This window comes from Nicotiana tomentosiformis, chromosome 12 (genome assembly GCF_000390325.3).
Source record: "Nicotiana tomentosiformis chromosome 12, ASM39032v3, whole genome shotgun sequence".
Lineage (NCBI taxonomy): Eukaryota > Viridiplantae > Streptophyta > Magnoliopsida > Solanales > Solanaceae > Nicotiana > Nicotiana tomentosiformis.
In genome coordinates, this window is record NC_090823.1 from 68,671,369 (window position 1) to 68,685,772 (window position 14,404).

Here is a 14,404-nt window from a genome sequence, read left to right on the forward strand (position 1 = left end):
ATCTCCTGGTCCTAAACATATTCTCAATGGTCCATCGAACATCTTTCTATATAATGTTCCATCTTCGGCCAATATGAATCGTGCGGCCTTCGTACGTAGAGTCCTCGATTCCTTAGGATTCAATGGATGCTTCCCATTTTTTAGGTACTCGATATATTTGTTCCTCCAATACCAGGTCAGACTTGTGGAGTTGATTTCGGTGTGGTCTTATTCGATTACTGACCTTGAAAGTTGTACGATAGTCCCCGAGCTAATCTCGTTGTCTTCGACTGATGACCCCAAATTTGCAAGGGCATCAGCCTCGTTGTTTTGTTCTCAAGGCACATGTTGTAGGGTCCATTCTTTAAGCCGATGTAGAGTCACCTGTAGTTTGTACAAGTACCTCTGCATTCAATCTTCTCGAACCTCAAAGGTTCTGTTGACTTGGTTTACCACAAGCAGGGAGTCACATTTGGCCTCGATGACCTCTGCTCCCAAACCTTTAGCTAGCTCGAGACCTGCAATCATGGCCTCATACTCTTCCTCAATGTTAGTTAACTTGGAAGTTTTGATAGCTTGTCTAATTGTATTACCCGTGGGCAGCTTCAAAACGATGCCTAGCCCAAACCCCTTCACGTTCGAAGCGCTGTGTGTGAAGAGGGTCCACACCCCGATGATGTACCCGACTTTAATAATAGTTCCTTTTCGACCTCGGGTATGAGGGATGGCGTAAAGTCGGCCATGAAGTCCGCTAAGATTTGAGACTTGATGGCCGTTCGGGGTCGATACTCGATATCGTAGCCACTGATCTCGATGGCCTATTTGGCCAATCGGCCCGAAAGTTTGGGCTTATGCAAAATATTGCGAAGGGGATAAGTAGTTACCACACAAATCGAGTGACACTGAAAATATGGTTTTATTTTCCTAGAGGTGCTTATTAGGGCAAGCGATAATTTTTCTAAGTGTGGGTACCGAGTTTCAGCCTCACCTAAAGTTCGACTAACATAGTAAACAGGAAATTGCGTACCTTTCTCTTCTCGAACTAGGACCCCACTTACCGCGATTTTCGAGATTACTAAGTATAAGTAGAGTTGCTCGTCCACTTTCGGAGTATGAAGCAGTGGCGGGCTCGAGAGGTACCGCTTTAATTCTTCCAATGCTTGTTGGCATTCGGGGGTCCATGCAAAACTGTTCTTTTTTTTAGTAGTGAGAAGAACCTGTGACTTCTATCTGAAGACCTCGAGATGAATCGGTGGCTATGCGCCCTGTTAATCTTTGTACGGCCTTAACATTGTCCACGACTGTGATGTCTTCGATTGCCTTGATCTTATTGGGGTTGATTTCGATCCCCCGATTTGATACCATAAAGCCAAGGAACTTTCCCGAGCCGACCCCGAATGCACATTTCTCCGGGTTGAGTTTCATGTAGTATTTCCTTAGTATATCGAAGGTCTTCTGCAAATGTGTCAAATGGTACTCTGCCCGCATGGACTTAACTAGCATATCGTCAATATAAACCTCCATTGATTTTCCTATTTGTTCTTCAAACATTCGATTTACTAAGCGTTGATAAGTGGCACCAGCATTTTTTAGTTCAAACGGTATTACATTATAACAATAGGTGCCGTACTTAGTGATGAACCCGATCTTGGTTGGCCTTTCACCCCTAGCCACAAGATAGAAAGCTCGCCGGAGAAAGCCAGGTGTCGTAGGTAAGCTCTATTTTCTTTACCTGATCCTCCGAGTTCATTTGTATTTGATTGTACCCAGAGTAGGCATCGAAAACACTAAGGATCTCGTGGCCGACCGTGGCATCGATCATGCGATCGATATTCGGCAGAGGAAAAGAGTCTTTAGGACATGCTTTGGTTAAATCTTTATAGTCTACGCACATTCTAAGTTTATTTCCCTTTTTAGGGACTACGACTACGTTTGCTAACCATTCAGGATATTTTACTTCCCGAATGGATCCTATTTTGAGAAGTTTGGCTACCTCGTCCTTGATGAATGCATGTTTTACCTCAGACTGGGGCCTTCTCTTTTGTTTTATCGGGCGGAACTTCGGGTCCAAGCTCAGTCGATGTGTAGTGATCTCCGGCGGGATCCCTATCATAACTAGGTGGGACCAAGCAAAACAATCTATATTATTGATAATAAATTTAATGAGTTTTTCCCTGAGCTCGGGGGTTAACCCCGTACCCAGGTATACCTTTCGATCGGGTAGATGCTCGATTATTATGACCTGCTTCAGCTCTTCGACTGTTGATTTGGTGGCATCGGAATCCTCGGGGATTATGAAGGACCGAGGGGTCCAGTAGTCATCGTCCTCGTCCGTTCCCCGCTTCTCTGTCTAAGTTGAGGCTGGTGGTTGTGGTTGCTATTTAGCTTTATGTTTTCCTTTGGACTCCGATCCCTTTGTTGACGAAAGCGCCGATACCGATATTACTTTGTCGACCGCGAACATCTCTTCGGCAGCATGCTGTTCCCCAGACACCGTTTTTACTCCATCCGGTGTTGGGAACTTCAGCATTTGGTGAAGGGTTGAGGGGACCGCCCTCATGTTGTGAATTCAGGGTCTTCCGAGTGGTGCATTATATCTCATATCACTCTCGATCACATGGAACTTTTTTTCTTGAATAGTTCCGGCTACATTTACTGGTAGGATGATTTCACCTTTAGTTGTTTCACTCGCCATGTTAAAGCCATTGAGAATCCAAGTTGTGGGTACGATCTGATCTTGTAGGCCGAGCTACTCCACGACCCTCGATCGAATAATATTGGCCGAGCTTCCTGGATCAATTAAAACATGTTTAACCTGAATTTTATTCATAAGGATAGAGATTACCAAAGCATCATTGTGGGGTTGTGAGATCCCTTCTGCTTCCTCATCATTGAATGATAAAGTGCCTTCTGACACATAGTCTCGAGTTCATTTTTCCCTGGTGATTGATACTTTAGTGCGTTTGAACACGGGCCCTTGTGGAATATCGACCCCACCAATGATCATGTGAATCACGTGTTGTGGTTCTTCCTGCTCGTTTTTCCTATTTGCATCCCTGTCTCTGAAATGGTTTTTAGCTCGATCGCTCAAGAATTCTCGAAGGTGACCCTCGTTGTTGAATAGATGGGCTACCTCCTCCCTTAGTTGTCTGCAGTCTTCGATTCTATGACCATGTGTACCATAGTATTTGCAAATTTTATTTGGGTTTCTTTGGGATGGATCGGTTTGTAGGGGTCTGGGCCATCTAGTATCTTTGTTTCTCCCAATGGCTGACACAATACCTAATGCGTCGATGCTGAAGTTGTATTCTGATAATCATGGTGCTTCTGTGGGATCGGCATGTTTATCGAAGCCACGTTTCCTTATGAGCCCTCGAGAGCTCTGTCCTCGATCGTTCCTTCGATCATTTCGGATGGGATTGCATCTTGGGCCGTTGTTTCTACGATCTGCATTGTATGGTTGATACCGATCTCTGTTCGATCGGGGTTCTCTATCGATATCCCTTTGAGTTCTGTCGATTGGCCTATTTGGATAAACGGAACCGGAAGGGGTCTCCAATTGATCATTTTCGACCCTGATCTTTGACTGGTACTGATTACGTACATCGGCCCAGGTTACTGCTAGATATTCAATTAAATTCTGCTTTAGCTGTGGTGATGCCACCGAACTTCGTTCGTTCAAACCTTAAGTAAAGTCTTGAACAGCCCAATCGTTTGTGACCGGTGGTAGTTCCATGCGTTCCATCTGGAACCGAGATACGAATTCCCTCAACATTTCGTTGTCTTTTTGTTTCACCTTGAAGAGGTTTGACTTCCTAGTCGCAACCTTTATTGCTCTGGCATGTGCCTTTATGAAGGAGTTTGCAAGCATGGCGAAGGAATCGATGGACTTAGGCGGCAAATTGTGGTAACATATCATTGCTCTTTTCGACAAGGTTTCTCCAAATTTCTTCAGTAGAACAGATTCGTCATTCCCTTTTATTGCGCATGTATAAGAAGTGACATGCTCATTAGGGTCGGTGGTCCCAGTACTTAGGAATTTCTGGCATTCGAAATTTCTTCGGAATGGGTTTTAGTGCCGCACTTGGAGGGAAAGGCTTCTGTACGAATTTCTTTGAATCCATACACTTTAGAATCGGTGGTGCCCCCGGTATTTGGTCAACCCGGGAGTTGTATGTCTCTACTTTCTTATCATTTGCCTCGATTTTCTTTACTCCCGATTCAATCCGTTTAGTGAGCTCCTCGAGCATTTTCATAATGGCGAGATCAGTCCCCGATTCATTGGCGCTCGACCTTTCCAGCATAGGCTCGGTCCTGTGGATGACTTCTGGTTCGATCCTACTCGGTATTCGGTGCTGATTTTGTAGTTGTGCTATAGCGGCTTATTGATCCTGTAACATTTTGAATATCAATTGAAGGCTAACTCCACCATCTTTTCTGCCCTGCGTACCTCGACCACCTGATCGAACTTCCCTGCGTATGCTACTTTCGGGATTAACGCCCAAATTTGCATTTAGGGCGACATGTGAACTGACATCGACGGGATTTGCAATTGGTGCTCCCTCGAGGTCAGCCTGAGGCATCTCGATCACTGGAGCGGTTATATTGTCATTTTTCCCGTGAAATCCGAGGCCATCGTCACCATGTGTAGGTGCTTCTTGTGAGTTTGGCATGTTTATCCTGAAAACAAAGATTCTTACGAGAACAAATGTAAAGCAGTGTGTGTTATCGGAATCAATATTAAGCAATCACTATTATCCTTGGGCCCACGGTGGGCGCCAAACTATTTACCCTTAAAATTGGATAATAATTAAACTTGTAGTGTGGTTCTAAGGACACGTAATTTTACTTAATACCAATTGATAAATATGAAGATTAATAACAGAAATAAACTATAAAGTAAAGCAAACCAGTATTAGAATGGAACTCAACCCTCAAGTTTGGATACCCTCGAACTGGTTGATGTAAGAACAATTAAAAAATAACAAGCTGATGAACAATAGTATAAACGAGGAAGAGAATTATATTGCTTTGATATTTGTGAACAATGTGTGTTACAAATGATTAGAACCCCCTTTTAAATAGTAGAGGAATTTCACTTATGGTATAATTCTAATTACAGAAGGAAATTCCATGATTAGCTAATTAACCGTTTCTGATTTGATCCGTTCCGAGATTTACGCCGTGATCCTCGACCAGTCACGTATATCTCGCCTTTATGTTATTGTGCTATCTTCGATCTTGCTCGATGTCTGTCTCATTTGGCTTCGATCGCTACTAGCCTCGATGTCGACAAGTACCTCGATTCTGAACTCGGTACCTTATCCTCGTGATTTAGTCTGTTCCATTACGAGGCCGTCCTTCGATGCAACCTCCCGGTCTTGGTCAAATAGTAAAATCGGGGTTGTCTCGATTTTAACCGTATACAAAGCTAAAATTCCATTAAAAACCATTGAAGCTCGCTTAAGCTTGAATTTAAAATTTTCAGATTTTAAAATTAAAATTTGTTTGGATAATGTTATTGGAATAGCTTGAGTACATCTCAAAGAGTTTAAATCCCAATTTTAAGATGATTTAGTGAAGATATGAATTAAAATCTGAACCAAATTCTATATAAAAGATGAACATGAAAGAAAATAAAATATGTATTCCGATGTGTATCCCCATTTATTTAAGACAATGTTTCAGCCCAACTCAAAAAGTCAGGACAACAAGGGTGATTGACAGAAATAATACTGTAAGAGATTGGTGTTAAAATATTGTCCCATTTTTTGAATGCTTAGAAATGACCTTCGGACCCACACACTCTTATTGTTCATCATAAATTTCTCTATCGGATTAGTAGATTTTATGCTATATTCACTATTTAATATATCGTTAATTGTTCAAAAATATACTCGATTGACATAAATTTTTTGATTGTTGAATTGTTCACCAAATTCTACCATATTAGCATGACTTTGTGTTATATGAATTCGACCTATTTGTTAAATTGTTCACGAACTCTACTCGATTTATATGACTTAGTGCTTGTTCAATTGTTCCCAAATTCTACCTGATTTGCGTGCCTGTCTTATCTATAATCAATCAAATTGTTAAATTCTTCATCTAAATTGTTAAATTCTTCATCATCTGTCAAATTGGCATAATTTGTCTGTGTTGCTCAATGAAGTGTTTTTCAAATTTGCAATTCTATTTTTTATCAAACCGCCCCAAATCTGCTTCAAATGATCTCAAATTTGAAATAAAGCCTCCAAATACCAACACAAACAATCCTCGATCACCAATTTAGTCAAATAACACTAAATCAAGAAAATTCACTTTGTATAATTCAACACTTTCTAAAGACTAACAATGAAGTTTTGAGATTTTTGAAGCAAATCACTAAATCATTGTTTGAACTAAAAATTCAAGCATAAATTATCAATATTCAAGTGATTTTAACAATAATCAATCATTAACTTTCAGTTTCCACCCCCAAACAAGAATTTCAAGCTCCCAATATTGAAGAACTATGGTGTTCTTGAGGAATAAGAAGCCTAATTTCCAACAAAATAAAAAATATGGACAATATTTAAAGACCAGTCCCTAGGGGAGAACAGGTTTAATTTTGTGGGACAACAAATTCCATTGGTTCTGCTCCTTTGGAATTCTTTTGGGCTTACTGAAGCTGGCGATTTTCATCTTATTTTTTGAAGTAAAATTTAATTTGTCCTAATTGGGCTAGAGTACAGTATGTGAAGGTGGCTGACTATAAACTTGAAATTGCTGGAGGTTTAGAACGAAATTGTCTTTGCTAAGAAGTTGTTGCCACCAATTCTCTAAGGGGCAGCACTAATAGTTTTCCCCTAAGCTCCCCATTTACATGGGAGTAGATTTGGTAATGAACCTTACAGGATAAGAACAATCTTTCGAGGAGGCTGATATCAAACCAAAAAACTGATAAGGGACTAAATAGCCCAGTTTATCCAGAAATAAATTAAACCAAACACAATCATATGTGTAAATGCACAAGTAAAATCATCAGTACTTTGCGCACCTTGATTTAGTAACAGTCGAATAATAACAATCATACTGATATTTTTACATCTAAAAGAAAGCGACAAACCTTCCACTTGATAGTACATTTCATGCATTATAATTTATATATTCTCCAAAGGGCACACATAATTGAAGGCGCAAATGAAGTATAATTTGGAATCAGAGAGGTGCATGCATAAAATAAATACTGAAACCTTTTGATGAATGACAATGACTTTTCTCATTATTGATTCTAACAAGGCCAACTAACAGCTACACTGAAAAAGTTGCTCCCAAGTGATGCATCGGTGCAACAAACAAGAATTATTCCAATAAAAATAACCCAGATTCCCCCTTCTTCCTGTTTCACTACTTCTGTTTTCTGTACTCTGATCTGCCTTCAGAGCAAGCAACTTCACGCTTTGCTAGTCTTGGTACTAGAATCGCAGTATAACAAATTTGGTTGCGACATACTAAGCTAAAGAAGTAGAAAGGCTACATATGGTTTTCTTACAGCGATGGCAAAGTCTGGAAATCACTTGTCTACACAAGATCACCCCATCTTACTTTATATCGCGCTGCAAGATAATGTGCTCCAATAGGTCCTCGACTTCCATAGGGATAATATTCTGGAACTATTTTCTTATCCTCAAGTTCTTTTAACACTGGTGTGAAAAGAGACCAAGCAGCATCCAGCTCATCACTGCGGATGAAAAGCCGCCTTTCACCTTCTATAGCATCAAGAAGCAGCCGCTCATATGCATCAGGGATCTCCTTCGAGTATCTACAAATTAAGAACAAATCAGTCATAGTTTCACAAAGAAAGTATCATGACATGGTTTATTAAGGGTGATGAGCATATTCAGCCAAGAAGCAAAGATTACGCTGAAGCAATGCATCAGAGTTATCTGAAAGAATCAGAAGATTTAAGCTTTAAAACATGAACCAAAAAAATTGCAATAGCTATGGTCTTAAGCACCAGCCATTTAGAAGTTCATTTAAAAAGTACAGTGAATTTCATGATCTGATACATGGACATGATGGGCAATCATTCTAGCAATCATCTCGTACTGATATCAAAACAATGGGAAAGGCTTCAGCTAATCATTACACATGCAATTGATCTATGTGGATCCAAATTCAAACAAGAAAAATGATGTTTTAAGGTAGCTTGGAATTAAGGCGTGGTAGTTGTCGGTGTTGTTGTAATGTAGCTTTCATCTATATGAACAGCAGAAGGCACCTGAAGGAAAATCTAGAGTTTACAGTCGCAGGTTTTTCTTTGCAGTAATAAAAATTAGCTTGCATCTTGTATGTCGAACAACTCATTAAAAACTTTCTAGCTGTCTTATTTCCTATATATTCAACTTAGCCCCTAAATCAGAGTAACAGTCACAAGTACGAAATGATGCATTATACATTTGTCATCAATACCTTGCCGAGTAAAGGAGATTAAGATTACTGCGATCCAATCTCATTCCTAGACCAGGAACTTTGTTATTGATCTTTAGGTATATAGCTTCATTAGGCTGGACACGGATAACAAGCTCGTTGGTCGCCTGGTCAAGATCTGAGCCAAAGTTCTTATTGTATAAATTTCCTGGTACGTGCCTGAATTGTACTCTTATTTCCGCACTAGCAAAGGAAAAGCAAAATGGTATAAAAGTGGTAAGTAAAAATATGAAGGAAAAGGAAAGCTGTATTTAGTTTCACCAACCTCCTAGTATGTAAAGCTTTCCCAGCTTTCATAAGGAAAGGCACCCCATCCCACCGTGCATTATCTATGAAAAGAGCAGCTGCAGCAAAAGTTGGGGTTAGACTGTCCTTCGGTACAGTCTTGTCGTCGGTATAACCGGGATAGGTAACATCTCCTTTTGTGTGACTTTTGTACTGCCCAATGATAACATCGTCTAGTTGTAAAGGTCTCATGGAACGCAGAACTTTTACCTGGCATGTAATAGGAATTTAGATATGGAACTATAAAACAATAAATTCCTCCAAAACAAATCGGTCATAAAGAGTAAAACCTTTTCATTTCTGATATCTTCCGCATCCAAACTCACAGGTGTTTCCATGGCAAAGAGGGCCAGAATTTGAAGCAGATGGTTTTGCATGATGTCTCTGATTATCCCATAATGATCAAAATAACTGGAGACACGCATAAAAGTAAAAGAATGAAGTTCTGAAAACTAGTTCCACACAACCTAAATTCCAACTTTGAGAAAGAGAATTACCCTCCCCGTCCTTCAGTGCCAAAATCTTCAGAGAAAATAAACTGCACATTCCTTATATACTGCCTTGACCACAAGGGTTCAAATATCAGGTTGGAGAAACGAAGGACAGAAAGGTTTTCCACAAGCTCCTTCCCTAAATAGTGATCGATCCTGTTGAAAAAAAAACAGAAATGAGGATAATAGTACTCTTCCTTCAGTGGGTCAAAAGCAAATCAACTTCAAAGAACTGCACCTAAAAATTTGATCTTCATTCAAGTACTGCTTAAGTGATCTTGTCAATGCGGCAGAGGATTCAGAATCCCGACCAAAGGGTTTCTCTACAATGACTCTTGTCCAGCCATGAGCAGATGATGCAGAGAGGCTAGCACATCGAACCGCATTTATAAAAATATTTGGTGGAATGGATAAGTAGAATAGACGATTGGAAAACCTTCCAGTCTGCAAAAATTATCAATGTCAAAGCTAAGAGACTTGCAAGTAAATTAGAAAATTAAATTTAACTTCACCACTCATTAGAATTATGAAAACTGCAAGAAAGAGCTAGATTTGGCTGAAGATCTCAGCAGAAGTCAACAATCATCAAAAAGCTCTTTCATTTGCCAGAAAAAGGAGAGACGTGACAGTATGAGGCTGTACGATGACTTTTGATGGCACATTCAACCAAAAAATTCATAATGCTAATATCATCCTGTGTGTATATATATATATTAGGAAAAGTATCAAGTTCCCTCTTTGCTATATCCTACTAGATGTCCGGTAGTAGGGTTGGGTGTTTTAAGATAAACTAGCAAGACAGATTAAACTTGCAAGCCCTGATAATGCTAACCGAATAACCAAAAAACTGCAGTTTGCTGTTTTAAATAAGATCCGCAGAGCTTCATTATATGACTGAAAAGAAATGGACCTTGGGCCTAACTCAACCCTAAAAGCTAGCCCATGAGATGAGTTGCCCAAGACCATGTAAAGAGAGCTCCCTATCCCGAAAGAGCCGATGTGGGACTCCAACACCCCCACCCCCTCTCCTCCTCTTCCTGCACGCCCAAGACATCTGGAGCGTGTACAACATAAGATAGGGGCCCACATCACGTAAACAATTAATTGGGATGGGTCTGGCTCTGATACCATAATAAAGAAATGGATTTTGGGCCTAACTCAAAACCAAAAGCTAGCTTATGAAATGAGGATTGCCCAAGACCATATAAAGAGACCTTCCTATCCCTAAAGAGCCGATGTGGGACTCTGACAATAACAATAACATCGCCAAAAATTTTTGCAACCTCAATTCTCTCAAAAGGAGACCATCGTTAAATACCTCATGTTCCTTCAGCTTTTTATCGAGCTCCGCAAAGTTTTCCTGGGAATCGTATTGGCCACTGTGGTAGAAGCACCTTTCTAGAAACTGTTCCATCTTTTCACCACAATTTTCCCTGAATAACAAAATTAATCACAATTATCTATCACTCACTAAATAAAGCATGAAGCAAAACAAAATGTAGTAAATGCAAAATGAGAATAATTGGAAATATATGTATATGTTACTGATCAAGGCAAATCACACCTCTTGTCAATCCTGCAAGTAAGGGTCTTGCTAACCATGTTCCGTAGTTCAGCATCAGTCATCTTACTTCGGGCATAGCCAAAGATAGTGAAATGCTGCATTAACAAAAGGGGTAACTTTATGAGAGCCATTCTACTTAGGGATGGCAAACGGGTGGGTGGGGTCGAACATGGGCGGGTCAAAAACGGGTTAGGAAAAACAGATAAAAAATCCGACCCGCTCATATTTCGTATGGATAAAACATGGATTAACTGACGGATCCATATTATCCATAATTTCTTGAATATTGTCATTTTTTTGAGAATTCCTAGCCTAAAAGAAATCTAGGCAATTTTTTCTATTATTATAAGAAACTTGTAAATAAAATCCTTTATTGTATTCAGATGTTAAAATCAAATTATAATATTACAGTTGTATCAAACTATAGGTTTTTTTATTACATAAAACGTTAGAAATTAAGAACGCATGCATTTCCTAGGAAGCAACGTTAAATATTTTGCACATGTAAGCTGTAATCTCAGAAGTAAAAATACTAATATTTGGCAAAAAATATCTAAAAATAACATCATACTTTTAGTCATAATTGTAATAAATAATTTCGGTACTGTACAACAACAAACACAGTGAAATCCCATAATTTCGTTACTGTATGAGCCATTAATTAATTTTTATAGTTTCTTCATATTGGCTACTATACCAACTGAATTTATTGCTCATTAGAATAACATCAGATTTGCGAGTTCAATAGCTCAGGATAATCGTCCAGCAGTTTATAATTAAGTCTTCATTTTGTTCGATTGATTTTTCCAGCTAATTAAGCACAATTAGTTTATAGAGAATTAAAGCTGGCCGAAATTAGTTGTGACTGATTAGTTACGGCTTAGAAAAATAAAAATTAAATGTATGCAACTTTAACTTTGATGAGTTTGGTTTTTATTTGACCCACTTTTAATAAATTAGATATCCAACCCATTTTTTAGCGGATAATACGGGCAGATACTCGTAAAATTTATCCAGTTTGCCACTTCTATTTCTACCTTATCTGAGTGTGGATCCAGTAATGAACAATATACAGTTAACCTTCAAATCAGCAGTAACCTCAATGAAACTGAATAAATATGGAACATACCTCAGGGAGGCAACCCTCATAATAAAGTGCAAACAGTGCAGGAAATATCTTTTTCTTGGCAAGATCTCCTGAAGCACCAACAACAGTAATACTGACAGTTGATTTAGCTTTGTTGCTGTCGAAATCAATTGTATCTTTCTGCTCCTTTGGAGGTGCGACTGGCAAAATTCCATTTTTTAATTTCTTCAAAGGAGTTTCATTTTCGATTTTGCTAGGCAGAGTCGCTACTGCACCTGTAGAACATTAAATTCAACATAAGAAACTAATAGAGAGAAATATATATATAAATAGGTCTACTATAACACACTTTCGAGAACAATAATAAGCAGCAGACTATCACTATTTTCACACAACAGGAAAACTGGCTCAACAAGCCCAATGATTGTCTCTTTTTCTTTTCTTAATTCTCTTTGCAGCCCCAGAAGGAGCTGCAGTTTTTGATAAAGCAAAATCATCTTGATCAAAGAGATAATAGCGTGAAAAATAACATTGAGGGTCTTACAATGCAGCTTTACTCCGTGCATGAATAATTCACAAAACCAAAAACGAAACAAACTCAAACTTTATGATGTAAACTCAATAAAGAATCCTACAACTCTTTCGTTCTTTCTCCTTTTTGTTAGAGAACAAGACTCCAACAACTTTGCAGACATAAATAAATTGGGACAATTGTTTTTTTTTGATAATTGTGTTGTCCGGGCTACCGCTCGCGCACCTGGACTAATTTCAAGGGTACCTGCTACCTATCTCACCTACCACCGGCACATGTATCGGATAACTATATCCACCAAGTCTTGGAGACATAGGAAGAAACCACCTAGTATTTTCTGGTCTCCGCCGGGATTTGAACCTGAGAACTCATTGTTCTCAAAATTTGGGACAAAATTTAGCATGGTCAACTCATAAAATCGAAACAATTGACCAAAATTTATCATTTGTTTGGATCAGGAAAAGAAGAAACAAGAAAAAAAAAAAAGACTCAAACATTATTATGTGAACTCAATAAAGAATCCTAGAACTTTTTTATGTTGTTTACCCTTTTGTTGGAGAACAAGATTCCTACAACTTTGCTAACAAGGAAGAAAATTAGGACAATTTAGCATGGTCAACACATGAAAGACAAACAATTAAGCAAATTTAGCATTTATTTCTGTTAGAGAAAAAGGAAAAAGAAACTTTTTTTAATAAAGATTAGAAGAAAATAGCTGAATATGAACTAGTAAGAAAGATAAGGGGACAAAAAAACTAACCATCTTGCATGCGAACGGCATTCCAAAATGGCTTCTGATTAATTTGCAAAGAACCAAACTTTCTCGACAAAATTGAAGAAACTGCTATCTGCTTATTATGATGATAATTATAGAGCCCAATAGAGGAATTAGAGTAAGAAGCAACAGCCCCAGAAGAATGGGTTGAAGGAGAAGAATAAAGGGTCACCATTTTCTTGATTTCTTCACTTCTATCTGAAGAATCTGTATCTACAAATATCTTTATGTATATCTAGTGATAGAATTAAGAAAATCGGTTTGTTAGATAAAGACAGATAGGAGGGGGGAGGAGCTATGGCGTTAGAGGACTTCGGATTTGTCGAGGGGGGGGTTAGTCTCTTGAGATCTCCGAAAGGGTGCTTCTTACATCTTTGGCTACCAATTTAATATTTAATTTGTTCGGCAAGTGGAAAGGGAATTAGGTTATTAAGAAAAACGTAAATTAGGTTATTACCTAATTGCATATATTATCCTGGATGCTTTTTACGAAGTTTTGATTTACCCTCGAACTTTGGTTATGTTCATAATTTGTCACTCTCATTGTCCTATTTCTTTCTTTCTTTTCTTTTTTCTTTTTGGTATGTATTCTCCTAATACAATGTTCAATTTTGTTATAATCAAGGTCTTAACATAATGGTATGTGGAGAAGTGGATGCAATTTGCAATATGACGTTTTTAATGCAATCTATATGGATTTCTCGGTTAAATATTTTTGCTTTAATTAGAGTAATATGTGTGCGCTTAAATTTTTGTACTCCTACATAGAATAAGTTATACAACAATAATAACATACTCGGTGTGATCCAACAAGTGGAGTATGGGGAGGATGTGGTATACGCAGACCTTACCTCTATCTTGTGTGAAGTAGAGAGGTTGCTTAGACTCTCAGCTCAAGAAAACTATTTTCAAAACAGGTTGAAAAATACAAGAGTAAAAAAGGTAGGATGAAAATACTAAAGAAAAGAAAGTATTAACAGCAGAATAATAAAGATAAACAAAGTAAAAAAATAACAGTAATAACAAAATTGAATAATAATAATAATAATAATAATAATAATAATAAGAAGAAGAAGAAGAAGAAGAAGAAGAAGAAGAAGAAGAAGAAGAAGAAGAAGAAGAAGTTGAAGAGGTAGAGATAAGGTGATATAAACTAGAACCATGCTGTTTCGCAAGAAAAACAAAAGAAGAAGAGATCATTCGACTATCTATTAACCTT

The 14,404-nt window shown here is 38.3% G+C and overlaps 1 protein-coding gene across 1 annotated transcript; it reads right to left on the reverse strand.

Annotated features, from left to right (window-relative positions):
• Positions 1-7,215: 7,215 nt before the first annotated feature.
• Positions 7,216-13,577, reverse strand: LOC104120351 (glucose-6-phosphate 1-dehydrogenase, chloroplastic). Its single transcript, XM_009632097.4, has 10 exons — positions 13,171-13,577; positions 11,921-12,153; positions 10,792-10,886; positions 10,546-10,660; positions 9,466-9,671; positions 9,234-9,383; positions 9,027-9,147; positions 8,717-8,946; positions 8,434-8,634; positions 7,216-7,783 (listed from the first exon to the last, which is right to left on the reverse strand). Exons 1-10 carry the CDS (start codon positions 13,358-13,360, stop codon positions 7,543-7,545), a joined length of 1,782 nt encoding a protein of 593 aa, XP_009630392.1. The 5' UTR covers positions 13,361-13,577; the 3' UTR covers positions 7,216-7,542.
• Between the last annotated feature and the right edge of the window lie 827 nt (positions 13,578-14,404).

What these genes read in the sequence shown, in the direction of transcription:
- LOC104120351 (XM_009632097.4), bottom strand. Translation starts at nt 13,360, where the DNA reads ATGGTGACCCTTTATTCTTCTCCTTCAACCCATTCTTCTGGGGCTGTT. An exon ending in TGCCGTTCGCATGCAAGATG is followed by an intron (nt 12,154 to 13,170) that starts GTTAGTTTTTTT and finishes AATGTTCTACAG; the next exon opens with GTGCAGTAGCGACTCTGCCT. An exon ending in ACTTGCAGGATTGACAAGAG is followed by an intron (nt 10,661 to 10,791) that starts GTGTGATTTGCC and finishes TTTGTTATTCAG; the next exon opens with GGAAAATTGTGGTGAAAAGA.